This window comes from Canis lupus, chromosome 31 (assembly GCF_003254725.2).
Source record: "Canis lupus dingo isolate Sandy chromosome 31, ASM325472v2, whole genome shotgun sequence".
NCBI classification, from domain to species: domain Eukaryota; kingdom Metazoa; phylum Chordata; class Mammalia; order Carnivora; family Canidae; genus Canis; species Canis lupus.
Genome location: NC_064273.1, coordinates 38,630,260 through 38,642,691, shown reverse-complemented (window position 1 = coordinate 38,642,691; position 12,432 = coordinate 38,630,260). Strand labels below are relative to the sequence as shown.

At 57.6% G+C, this 12,432-nt stretch overlaps 1 protein-coding gene across 5 annotated transcripts in view; it reads right to left on the bottom strand.

Annotated features, from left to right (window-relative positions):
- ADARB1 (adenosine deaminase RNA specific B1) overlaps positions 1 to 12,432 on the bottom strand; it is a 137,379-nt gene that overhangs the window by 37,365 nt on the left and 87,582 nt on the right. For all 5 annotated transcript variants that reach the window (XM_049104654.1, XM_049104657.1, XM_025462178.3 and 2 more), the window contains 4 exons: positions 10,310 to 10,384; positions 5,849 to 6,783; positions 2,509 to 2,623; positions 48 to 216 (listed from right to left, as the gene is read on the bottom strand). In XM_049104654.1, coding sequence (XP_048960611.1) covers positions 48 to 216; positions 2,509 to 2,623; positions 5,849 to 6,783; positions 10,310 to 10,337 — 1,247 coding nt within the window. In that variant the 5' untranslated portion in view covers positions 10,338 to 10,384. The remainder of the gene's footprint in view (positions 1 to 47; positions 217 to 2,508; positions 2,624 to 5,848; positions 6,784 to 10,309; positions 10,385 to 12,432) is intronic.

Sequence of the window (12,432 nt, the reverse complement as noted above, 5' to 3'; positions counted from 1 at the left end):
TTTTTTTTTTAATTGCTTCCTTTAGTTATTTACCTAACTAGACTTACTTTAGGTAAAGCTCAAGTTGTGTATAAAGAAATCTAAGCAAGGATCTCCGAGCTATAATTTCTGCATGGCAGTCATTTAACGCAAGGCCACGGTCACTCATGTACTCGCCATTGATGCACTTTGTCCCCGTGGAAATACTTATCACCTTGGCGTCTTTCACATCTGTGCCTGAAAAACAGAGATAGATTATCCCTCGTGCCGGGCCGTGCTCCCGGGTCCGCTGAGCACAGTCAGTGACCCCAGTGTTGGGGTGTGACACGCACCCCTGCCCCCACCGATCGTACTGTGCAAACTCCACCTCCCCCGAGGGCCCTGCAGCAGCGTTTCTGGGATGTGAACCCCCCTCGCTCTTTGGTGCACAGATTCTAAACCTAAGGAAGGATTTCCTCCAGATGCAATCACGTCTGGTCTGGAACATGCCCCGCCGCATACAGGCCGGGAGCACCAGGTAGAGGCGGACCAGCAGGTAGAGGTGGAGCACCAGGTAGAGGTGGACCACCAGGTGCAACAATTTTGAAATTAACATCAAGGCACCAAGGAGGCTCCAAGGAAAGAGAGGTGGCACAGGGACAGGGGCGCCTGTCACCACGGCACGGGGAGTGCAGCCACTCTGACGGTACATCTGCTGACAGACCTCACGCTGCAGACCCGGACCAACACCCAGACACCACCTGACAGTGACCTCACTGGCCGTCAGCGCCCCGAGCGGCAGCGCAGCACCAGGTCTGCTCGGAAAGGCTTTGTACCTCATTCCCACGTGTGCTCTGGGGGGCACGCTACCCGTGTCCGTGTGGCAGAGGAGGACCCCGAGGCACAGACGGGTCAATGGCCTGCCCCGGGTCACTCCGCCAGCAGCAGGAACCCAAGCTGAACCCGGCCATCTGATGCCAGGGCCATGTGTCATGGGCTGTGTGGCGCTGCCTGTGGGGGTAAACCGTGGCCCCAGGCGGAAGGTCCCACGTGAAAGGCACAGCAAGTGCCAAAGGGCCCGGGAGCTGGTCTGCCCCCCAAGAGCCAGTGAGAAGAGCCGTGTGGAAGGACCCAGCAGCTGACGCTCCCGGGGCTGGCAGGTGGACACACAGGCTCGCCCAGGGAACACTGCGTCCAGGAGCCGGGCATCACCTTCAGTCACGCAAAGAACAACAGCAAGGGAGGAGCGGGGGACACAGGCATCGAACACCAGGACTAAACTGAAAGCCACGGTAACGTCCAGGGCACTTGCTCCACCGCAGACACACCCTCAGCTGTGCCAGTAAGGACAGCGTGCAAGAAAAGCCGTAATTAGGGGAACCGGGGGTCTCAGCCATTGAGCATCTGCCTTCGGCTCAGGGCGTGACCCTGGAGTCCTGGGATTGAGTCCCCCATCGGGCTCCCTGCATGGAGCCTGCTTCTCCCTCTGCCTGTGTCTCTGCCTCTCTCTCTGTGTGTGTGTGTCTCTCATGAATAAATAAATACAATCTTTAAAAAAAATAAGCCAGGCAGCCCCAGTGGTGCAGCAGTTTAGCCCCACCTTCAGCCGAGGGCATGATCCTGGAGACCTGGGATCGAGGCCCACATCAGGCTCCCTGTATGGAGCCTGCTTCTCCCTCTGCCTGTGTCTCTGCCTCTCTCTCTCTGTATGTGTGTGTCTCTATGAATAAATAAAAAAATCTTTTTTTAAAAAAGCCATAATTAAAACAGCACTCGTGTTGGGGCATCGAGGGGTGGTTGACACCGCGGGTCTGCAGGCACATCCTGCCCACGATGGGACAGAGAGCGACCTTGGGAGAAGGGGAGGGTGCGGTCACCCACACAGAGCACTGGGGCTCTTCCCTGGCCGGCAGGTGTAGACAGAGACGGCGCCCCCAGCCCGCTCACCCCTGGCCCTACAGGGTTGTCTCCCCAGCGGGGCGGAATGGATGCCCCTGTGCAGAGGGCCCTGCAGCAGCAGGGATCCGGGCCTGGGCCGTGTCCTCACCCCTGGGGTGCAGGAAAGGAAATGGGGTTCCTCGTGCTGCTGGGAGCTTCTGGGTAAATTTAATAGGGCTGCTTCTGCCGTCCAAGTGTCTCTCCACCCGTGCCCTCTCCGCTCTCGCGAGCGCTACCTGCCTCCCCGGAACAGTCACGGGGACCTAGCTGGGCACCAGGGCTGTCGGTAACTCAGACGCCCACTCTCCAGGGGAGCGAGGAGGACCGAGGGCCGTCTTGCTGCACTTTCCAGAGTCCGTCAAAACCATCAGGTGTGACGCTAGGCGCCGGGTATGAATACAGGAGGCTTTCTCCGAGTAAAAAAGCCCAGGCTGACGAGTGAGCGCACAGGGGAAATGTTTGTAAGAGCAGTTCCTACGTGTGCCCGTGTGCCCGTGGCGGGATCTGAAGGATTAGGAAACGGCCCCCTCGGCGTCACCGGGGTGGGTGGCAGCGGCCTGAGAGCCCGTCCCCTCTCCGTGAGGCCGGGTAACGCCAAAACCACGTTTTTACCTGTTGTCATGACGATGCCGGCGAGCACTTTCCTGCGTGCGTGAGGAGAGGAGAAGTTGTCGGTCAGGTCACCAAACTTATCCAGCACCAGGCGGGCCACGGCGTCGGCTAACACCTGCGAACCACAGCAGGGAGTGAGGGATGTGGCCTGCAGCCGCCCCGCGCACGCCGGCGAGGCCGTCTCTTCTGGAAAACCACAAGGTGAATCTGGCAAACGGACGCGCGCGTGTGCATGTGAACGCTCTTTTGTCCTCCAAAACATTCCTTGGAAACGGAGGCCCCAGGAGCATTCGAGGCTCTGGCCAGAATCCTTCAAGAGTCTGTAGGACAGGGACAGCGCGGAGCCCGGGCCACCCTGCGGTCCTCCAACACCCCAGCCCTCCCCCCGGATGAGGACGCTGAGGCGCAGACCAGCTTCCCCGGGGACCTGCCTCTGCACCTGGCTCTCCCAGCCCCTCCCCGGAGTGACCTCCCCGCAGGTGGGGCGCCATCAGCTCGAGGGCTGGCCGGGCCGGGAACATGACCTCGAGTGTGACGGACATCAGGGAAGGGAAGGGGCGGCAGGAAGATCCACGTGGCTCAGCCCCGCTGCCCTGGCTCGGCCACTGCCCAGGAACCGGCGCCGAGCAGCCCGCAAGGGCACTTATCATAAACTCAGGCCCCAGGGCACCCGACGGCACCCACGGCCGTGCTCTCCGAGGGCCCGTGGCCAGACCCGCCGCGCGCAGCACACACACCAGGCCGGCTGCATGCACGCTCTCGTCCCCACGGCCTACAACTTATCTCGGATACAAGGGTTTGGGAAATGATGCCTGACGGGAGGTGTGTGTGAAGAGCTGCGTCCCCCCAGTCTCACCCTGGGCGGGAGCATCAAACAGCTAGACCCAGGGTCCCCAGCTTGCCCCTTAGCAAAACACTCCCAAATGGACAGAAACGTCGCTCATCCCGAACGACAGCTTATTTTGACAAAAAGGAAAGTCGCCAGGACTTCTTCCTCCTGCCGCCGCCCCGGTCAGTACCAAGGAGCCCCCAGAAGGCCGCGCTCAAGCCAGAGGCAGCGGCACGGACGGAAGACGTGGGCGGCAGGCCTCCCCGCACCCCTGCACGGTGTCACTGCCACACTCGGGCTGCGGGCGACCCGGCGGGGACGGCGTCAAAGATGAAGGACCACGTGTTGCAATGCACATAAAAGAAAAAGATCTTACGAGAAGTTAAGAGAAACGCTTCCGTTCCGTAGAGGCGAGGCGTATCCCAAACCACTGGGCTCAGAGACGCTCAGGGGAGGTCAGGCCCCTACGCGGGCGCTCACTGGTCAGAGGAGGCATCTCCGGCACCCAGGCGGCTCCTCCGTCCCCTTGAAGAGGACACAACCCCCTTCCTACAGGTAGGGAAGCGACTCTCCCTCTACATGCTGGGGGCGGACGACACAACGAGGGTCACGCCCATGTCCCCCAACCCCGGGCGGCCCCCAGGACTGAGAGGCCCCGGCCCAAAGCTGGCGGTGCCGCTCCACGGGATCCAGACACTGAGGGCTCGGCACACCTCACGCGGCCCACAACGTCTGGGTTAAACCCTGAGACGTCGCTATGAACACGATGAGGGCAAAAGGTCCTGAGGCCAGGGACTCAGGGCTGCTCCGGGCCAACGGTGAGGACGCTCGCCACTCCAGAAGCACACTGGAAACTTCTGGTGCAAGGGCACGGAGCCCAGACACCAAGCTGGAAGGGCTGCTCCTATGGGGGCCACTGTAGGTGCTCCCGGGAGAACGTGGTCGTGTCTCCCGTGGGGGCTCCGGAGACACCACGGTTGGGGCTCGGGGAGCTCCGCTGCCGCAGAGGCGCAGAAATGAGCGCCAGGCCCTGCAGAACCCGGGCGAGTGGCACGGGGCAGGGCTGGGATGGGCCCTGCCCGCCAACCCCCTCCTAGGCGGGATCCCGGACGCCCACCCCGGTGAGGCTCCGCGTGGCCCCCGGCGCGGCTCTGGTCTCTGCTCCCGCTGAAGGACAGGCCCAAGCCGGGAAGTGCCCACATGGACCCCCACCTGCCTCCCCGCCCGCCTCCCCGCCACGGGGTCACCAGGCCTCGGGCGGGATTCCAGTCGCCCCCCACACTGCTCTGTCCACGTCTGCTCATGTTCAGGGAAGTCAGGGGGCCTCAGACACTAGGGGAACTCAAGCTGGAATATCCTGCAGCAGACGGGAAACCTGAAAATAAAACCTCTCTAGGGAGCTGGTGCTGCCGATTTATGAAATTATAAATGGGCTAATACCCTCCTGAATAAAGGTTCATAAGATGTTCGCACAGGACGTGATTATTGGGTTTGTGAAGTACCAGTAGGATGTTTTGAATATGGTACTTTATACTGACGCTGTATTTGGTTGCTTCTGGCAAAATAAAATAAAGTGTCTCCTAAAACCTAGAAGTACTGGTGACCCCAGGCAACGGCACAGAGAGGTCACCCTAACAGTGCTCTGAGGCAACGGAGAAGCTGCGACATTCCGGATTCTTCTAAGAGAAATCCAAGCCGTCCCACCTGGTGATTTCCGGTCCTTCGTTTTTTTTTCTGATCAGACCAGTACGTAACTTATCTTCAACACGGATAATATTTTGACAAAATGGCAGAGAAGGGGGTGAGATTTTCTCCCTAAAATACTAATTTTTTTACTAGGCCAGAAAAAACTCTGGATTTCCAAGAAGAGAAGCAACACATATCAGAGTTCCCTGGAACGTCAGAGATGCCGGCTACACGCGACTTCCCCTTCGGTCTTCCCCATTCGCGAATGCGATGAGCCCACCCCGAAATCCTCCCCGTCTTCCCCCTGGTCTGACGGGCCGAGGAGCAGGGGACCCACGTGGATCCCCTAGGACACTCCAGGTGAAGGTTCCGGGCAGCGTGGATGCTGCCGAAGGGATCCCTCGCCCCCCACCGCCCCTCCAGGACGCCCGCACCTGTTGTGGGGCACCCTCGGCCCGGCCGGTCCCCCGTGCTGCTGTGCAGCGTGGGGCACCCACGCAGACCCGCACGAGGGTGTCGGCTGCCGGCGGGCCAGCCTGGGAGTCCCTGGTGAGACTGCGGGAAGCACGGCTGAGCGGCGCGGGCTGCCGGCTCCGAGGGGCCCCGCGGGGGAGGAGCGTGCGGGAAGGGGCCGCGGGCTCTGGTGGGCGGGGCTCCGTGGGCCCGCGTGGGGCTGCAGGCCCAGGGCCGCCCGCCCGCCCGCCCGCCCGGAGCCGACTCACCGGTGACGATCCGACGTCCCTCAACGGCGCCCGGGAGGCCGAAGCCCTGTCCGAAGCGCCGTCGAGGCGCGGCCAGCGTGGCCGGCAGCGGCGCGTTCCTCACCTGCGGTAGGTGCAACTGCAGGCCCTCGCTGGGGATGGGCTGGCGGGACGGCGTCTGGTCCAGGTGCAGGTTAAAAATGGTCGCCAGGGCGGACTGCGCGGCCCGGGCCTTGGCGAGCTTTTTGTTCCTGCCCGAGCCCTCGAAGAACTGGCCGTCCACCACCACGGACATGACGAAGCTCTTGGCGTGGCTCTCCCCGCTCTCCGACAGGAAGTCGTACTTGAGCCCGGGCCGCAGCTCGTTCAGGATCATCACCGGGTTCTTCCCGCTTGGGGGCGGGAAGGGCGGGGGCCCGGGGAGCGGGGGCTGTGCCAGGCCCGCGGGCGCCGGGGACGCCGCCAGGCTGAGGTCCCCGCTGGAGCTGAACGAGTCGTCCCCGTTGGAGCCCAGGTAGAAGGGCACCTCCGACCTGTCCGGGGTCTCGAAGCCGTTGAAGAGCGTGTCGGGGAAGTCGGCCTGGTCGGACGTGAAGTCCGTGTTGGCGGACAGGGTCCTCCCCATGGCCAGGTGGGCCTCGGAGGCGTTGGGGAACTGCACGAAGGAGCGCAGCGCCTTCTCGGCGGCGTGCAGCTTGGCCTTCTTCTTGGTGGGCCCGGAGCCCTCGAACACCTGCCCGTTCACCTCCACGGACATGACGAACAGAGGCGCGTGCACCGGCCCCGTCTGCGACAGCAGCGCGTACTGCAGGCCGGGCTTGATCTCGTTCAGCTGCATCAGGGCGTTCTTCGGCAGCGCGGGGCCCGGCGGCCGCCTCCTCTTCTTCAGGCGGAACTTGGCGTGCCCGTTGCTGCCCTCTTCCAGGGGCCGCTTCCGGCTGGCGCCACCGCTGCCCCCGTTGGAGAGCGGGGCGCCCTCGCCGGGCCCGGGGGCGCTGCCGTCCTTGGGGGGCACGCTGTCCAGACCGCAGCTTTCCTTAACATCTGTGCTGCTCGAACCTGCGGTGCCCAGAAAGAGTAACTTACAACGCCTTCGTTGCAGGATCTTGTAAATGCAAAATTTATAGATTCCTTTATCTCTCTTTGTAACTGGTTAAGTGATGTGTGCTTATACAGTCTGCTCTCTGTCGCGCGTGCAGCGAGCTGCACCCTCAACCCCACGGCTAGCACCTGCACCCAACTAATTCGATGTTTTGCCGAATCACGGCCAACCCCACGTCTAGTTACGGTCACCTCCCGCTTTCGCGTGAAGAGGTCAATTTTTCAAATGATTTCTTTTTCCTTTAAGAATATTCTGAAGCATCTAGAGCTCTTTTATTACTCAAGCTCATCGAAATACGGGGCGATAAATTAATCCTGAAAACTCTCCGTCCACAAGCGTGATGTCGGGACTGACACATGGGCCCTCCTCCCCAATGTCAGCGGCCCTCGGGCCGTGCTCACCCGGGCTCCGGACCGCAGCATCTCCCAGGAGAGGTAACAGGATTAACATATGCACTCGCAAGCTAATCAGCTTTTGGGTTTGGAATATTCAAACCGGTACGTGCAGTGCAGTGATTTGATTTAGCCCATGAATCAATCTTAGAAAACGCCTCATCCATCATGGGAAATGCTCCGGACGTGGGGTGATCTCTGATATCCCGGAGCTACCCAGGGGCTTTCTGAGCTCCGAATCCTTACTCCATGCCAGGATGGGGGAAAAAAAAATCATAACGAGGCGTAAAATTGAAGCCGCAAACAGGCTACATCTTCCTAAGTAAAGCCAGTGATTTTTGTCTTTTTTTTTCTTTAAACAAATATTTGATGGATTTCCAGAATAACTTGGTTATCTCACCTTTTAAAGGCAGTTTCTATTTACAATTAATGAAGATCATTTTAAGAGTCTACAAGTTCCTGGCAAAATAGATACGGTTTTAAACTTCAAAAGGGGGCATAAAAAAGTATTGTCTCTTCCCCATAGGTTTCTCCAGCTTTATCAAACAAAGAGGAAGGGAAAGACTCCTTGCTGCCCTGGCTGAGCTTCCCAGGCCGTCTGCCCGGTGGGGCGCGGGGGTAATGACCCTGGGGAGCTGCGGCCCTCGCAGCAGATCTATTGAGGGACCTGCCTCTGGCTTTCAAAGCGCTGAGGTCAGTATCCAAAGTAATTTCCGCACGTGTGCAAGCGGGTTACAAGGGTCCCTGACGGGCGGCCCTGGGGTCTTTCTGCCTCGACATGAAGAGGTGGCTTCTAGTGATGCTGAGCCAACAGCAACGTGCACGTGGGAGGCTAGACGGGACAGGAAGTCTGGGCTGACGGCCGCCGACCCCCAGAGTTCCAGGTCTCGGACTCCCAGGCCTGCGATGTGGAATAACCCTGGATGAAGCCCAAGCCCCGGGCACCGAGGCAGGGACGGGGCGGCTGCAAGGGCTCTCTGCAGGCGCCAAATACTCCCAGTGCTTCCCCCACACACACCACTTCTCCCAGTTAACAAAGCTGACGGAATGGACACTAAATTTTCATTTATAACATCCTCCAGCAAAAGCTCGATAGGTTACTCCTTTCGGTGCTCAAGAGAAACAAAGGTTAAAAAGGGCAGAGTTAGATTAACAAGTGAGCAAGGGCAGCGCACGCTCCGTGGCGGCTTCCATCCCGACGCCGCTGCTGAGGAGGACGGCCGGCGAGGCCACGCGGGTGTGTGCACACGTGCGTCCCTCGCACGCTCACAGCCTCTGAGACAGAGGCTCGCCTTTAAGAAATAAAAACAGCCAGTCCTGGGTTGACAGAGAATCTTGAGAATTGTAAGAAAAATCTACTTCTGTAATGGTTTCGCACGGATTCCAGGCTGTTATTTGCTGCAGGAACGCTCAAATGCTGCCCAGCTTCCACCTAATCAGAAGTGCTACTACGTAAAGGAAAGAAATATTAGAATTAGAGGGAGCCCCCCCCCACCCCCGTCACCCCGTCACGGCTCTCAGGCACACACGGCGTGCTGCTGTTTCACGGATGCAAACGCAACCGTGATGAAACCTTTCGTCGCCTCTGAAACGACAGGAGATCTAGGACGGGCCCAGCACTGCCAGCTTGGGAACCAGCGTTCATCTTTCCAGGAGAATCACTCAGAAGGTTCCTTCATCGTGGCGAGTAACCACACGGTCTACATGCCGCTAAGGTTCCACCCAAACCCAAGGACTCCCGCCGTGGACGACAGCCCACGGTCCCAAAAATAAGGATTAACAACGGCTGCTTGGGGGCAGCCCGGGTGGCTCAGTGGTTTAGCACCGCCTTCAGCCCAGGGCATGATCCTGGAGACCCAGATTGAGTCCCACATCGGGCTCCCTGCATGGGATCTGCTTCTCCCTCTGCCTGTGTCTCTGCCTCTCTTTCTCTCTCTCTCATGAGTGAATAAATAAATAAAATATTAATAAAAGAAAAAAGGAAGCTTGGGGGACGGGTGCTTACACGGTCCCCACGTGGGCAAAAATGGCCATGGCAGGTGGAAGCGACCAGTGGAAATGGAGGCCCCTCCACGTTACGCACAGCGGAGCTCATGCAGCCGCCCAGGGACGGGGGCAGAAGGGCTCTGCTGGGGGAGGTCCTGGGGGCTCAGCACCAGACAAGCCCAGGTCCAAGGCCTCGGCTGGTCAGTTCTGGGTGAAGTCTGGGGAGACAGACTGAGCTCTGTGCAGTCACGGGTGACCACTGTCCATAAGGTGTCACCTGTTCTTCCTTTGGGACCACCGACCACAGGCCCGTGAGAAAGTGCATCTAGACACACATCAGAAAAATGGTGTCTTTGTCGTGACTTCCCGACGAAAAGCTCCCAACTTCTGCGGGAGCCTCCAAACCTTACTCGGGTGCACTGCTATCTGGGATTAAAGATCAAACAGGAGGCAGACGTTCAGGGAACTTCTTTTCACAGAGAACGCCAAGGAGGGAGGGAAGCTGTGCGCCCCCGAGGCTCGCCACCCTGCGCCCCGGGGTGGACAACGTGGGACGCGGGTTGGGCCCAACAGTGGGCTCTGCCCACGGCAGCCCAAAGGCTCCTTGAAGTCTTGGAAACTTAATCAGTAGCCTCGTGGGAACCCCATTCCCTCAAAGCATGGGGAGGACCCAATGTATCTGGGGGGAAGCTTTAGGTCGCATTATCCCAAATGACCAGGTATTTAACTCGATCTCAAAGGGTATCTTAGATTTGCACAGATGAAGACCCGGCCACTAGTGGGAGACCCCGCTGTGACACAGCATGAAACCACCAGCTTCGTGGCCAGTGCATCTAGAGGCATGTGTTTTACTTCAGGAACACGCACGACGGCCCCAGGTTGGCGGCGACGAAGGTCCGGGCAGACGGCTGCAGGACTATGCCCACAGCGGGGACCTACTGTAGAGAATACATCAGAAATTTAAAACATGCCACTGTTAATGTTGTAGGAAATACTGTAGGAAAAGCCACTTTTCCCAAATAGTGTCATCACAGATATTTACGAGAACACTAAGGGTTCAATGGTGCGTTAGCTACTTGGTGCTACATGATAGGCCAGGTCTTACTCATGTTTTCTTCATCTTCTGTGTCCATGGCAAAGTACTTCTGGGGGTTCCTTGACTGGCGGAGACGGTTTCTGTCTGAAAGACAGCAAGAAAGTAATGTTCAGTGTGGCCGTCACATGAGCAGGTGAGGTCAGCCTGCTCCGGTGGAAACGGGTACGACATCGCTACAAACTAAAGAAGAAAGTTGCAAAACAAGGATGGTGAGGTCTGCTGCCCGGGATGGAACACCTGTGCGCCCACCTGTCGTGCACGGCCCAGGACTCCGGGGGAGCACGACCAGGGCTGTGCTGTTGGGCGGGGGGTGGGGGACAGTGCAGGTGGGAAGGTGGCACAGGGAGGGAGGTGCAGGGGCCACCCTGGGACGCGACTGCCCCTCTGGGAGGGCGGCCCTGCAGCGGGGTGGGCCCTCGAGGACGGTGAGGGCAAGGACGTCTCAGGGAGAGCTCTTCACGGGACGTCACGACAGAAGACATGGAACCACACACGCGCCACCCCTTGTGGTCGCTGCTCGGGGGACTCCGGTCTGGGCGGGAAACTAAAGATGCGGAGCTAGAACATCCCAGGATTTCACCTCCTGCTCTTCTTCATCCCGAACAGCATCTCGGGTGGATGCAACTCAAGAGCATACAACTACCCAAATCGGATCAATCCCTTAGTAACGTATAACTTATTTCGTTGGCAGGAGAAACCACAGGAAATCCTCAAAGAACGATTACCCCCATTACCTAATCATTAACAAGCTGAATGGTCTCCTTTCTAAACACTGTGGCTACAGTACTGGGCTCTGCAACACTGTACCGGTGCACAGTCTGCAGCGAACGACCCCATCACACGGCAAGCGAGGAAAAGGAGACTGCAAATGTCGCGGCCACACTGGCTTTACGTATAAACAGAACTCATAAGTCGCTGAAAGGCAAATTCAGTGCTTTTAGAAAAAATGGTGACTAAAATTTAGGGCTAAATCCTGCATACGCTAGGACTCTCCTGTACGTAAGATGCACATAGTTTTCATGACGACCATTTGTTAACAACGTTGACTCTCCATGCACACGTGGCAAATTTGTTGCTAGAAGTTACATGAGTTTCTGTTTAGAGTCCCTTGAGCGTCAGACTCTTGATTTCAGCTCAGGTCATGGTCTCGGGGTCGTGAGAGTGAGCCTCCCGGGCTCCATGCTCAGCGCGGAGTCTGCTTGAGAGTGTCTCTGTCTCTCCCTCTGTCCCGCCCCCTGCTTGCTCACTCTCTCTTTCTCTCTCAAGTAAATAAATCTTTTTTAAAAAGAGAATGCTTGGGGCAGCCCGGGTGGCTCAGCGGGTAGCGCTGCCTTCAGTCCAGGGCCTGATCCTAGAGACCCGGGTTTGAGTCCCACGTCGGGCTCCCTGCATGGAGCCTGCTTCTCCCTCTGCCTGTGTCTCTACCTCTCCCTCTCTCTCTCTATGTCTCTCACGCATAAATAAAATCTTTAAAAAAAATAAAAGAGAATCCTTTAAAAAAAAAGTGTTCCACATAGTTTTAAAAGCATTTTTAGTTTATACTAATTAATTCAAGATAGATTTTCTTGAAACGTATTATTGTGCAAAGCACAGTGTGGATGCTACAAAACCAAGATGAATCAAATGGATTCTGCTGCTGAGAAGTTTAAACATAAATATTATGTGGGGGCACCTGGGTGGCTCCGTTGGTTGAGTGCCCGACTTCTGGTTTCGGCTCAGTTCGAGATCTCGGGGTTGTGGGGTCGAGCCCCGTGTCGGGCTCTGTGCTCAGCAGGGAGTCTGCTTGGGGTTCTCCCTCTCTTTCCCTCTCCTGTCCCCCCATGCTCACACCTGCGCTCTCTTTCAAATAAATATATTAATCTTTTTTTAAAAAATAAATATTATAGGGCAGCCCCGGTGGTGCGGCAGTTTAGTGTTGCCTTCAGCCCAGGGTGTGATCCTGGGGTCCCCGGATCAAGTCCCATGTCGGGCTCCCCACATGGAGCCTGCTTCTCCCTCTGCCTGTGTCACTGCCTCTCTCTCTCTCTCTCATGAATAAATAAATAAAATAAAATAAAAATTATCTGAATAGCTGATTATATTAAGGAATTATTAATCATTTTAGGTGTGAAAATAGCACTTAAATTTTCCTG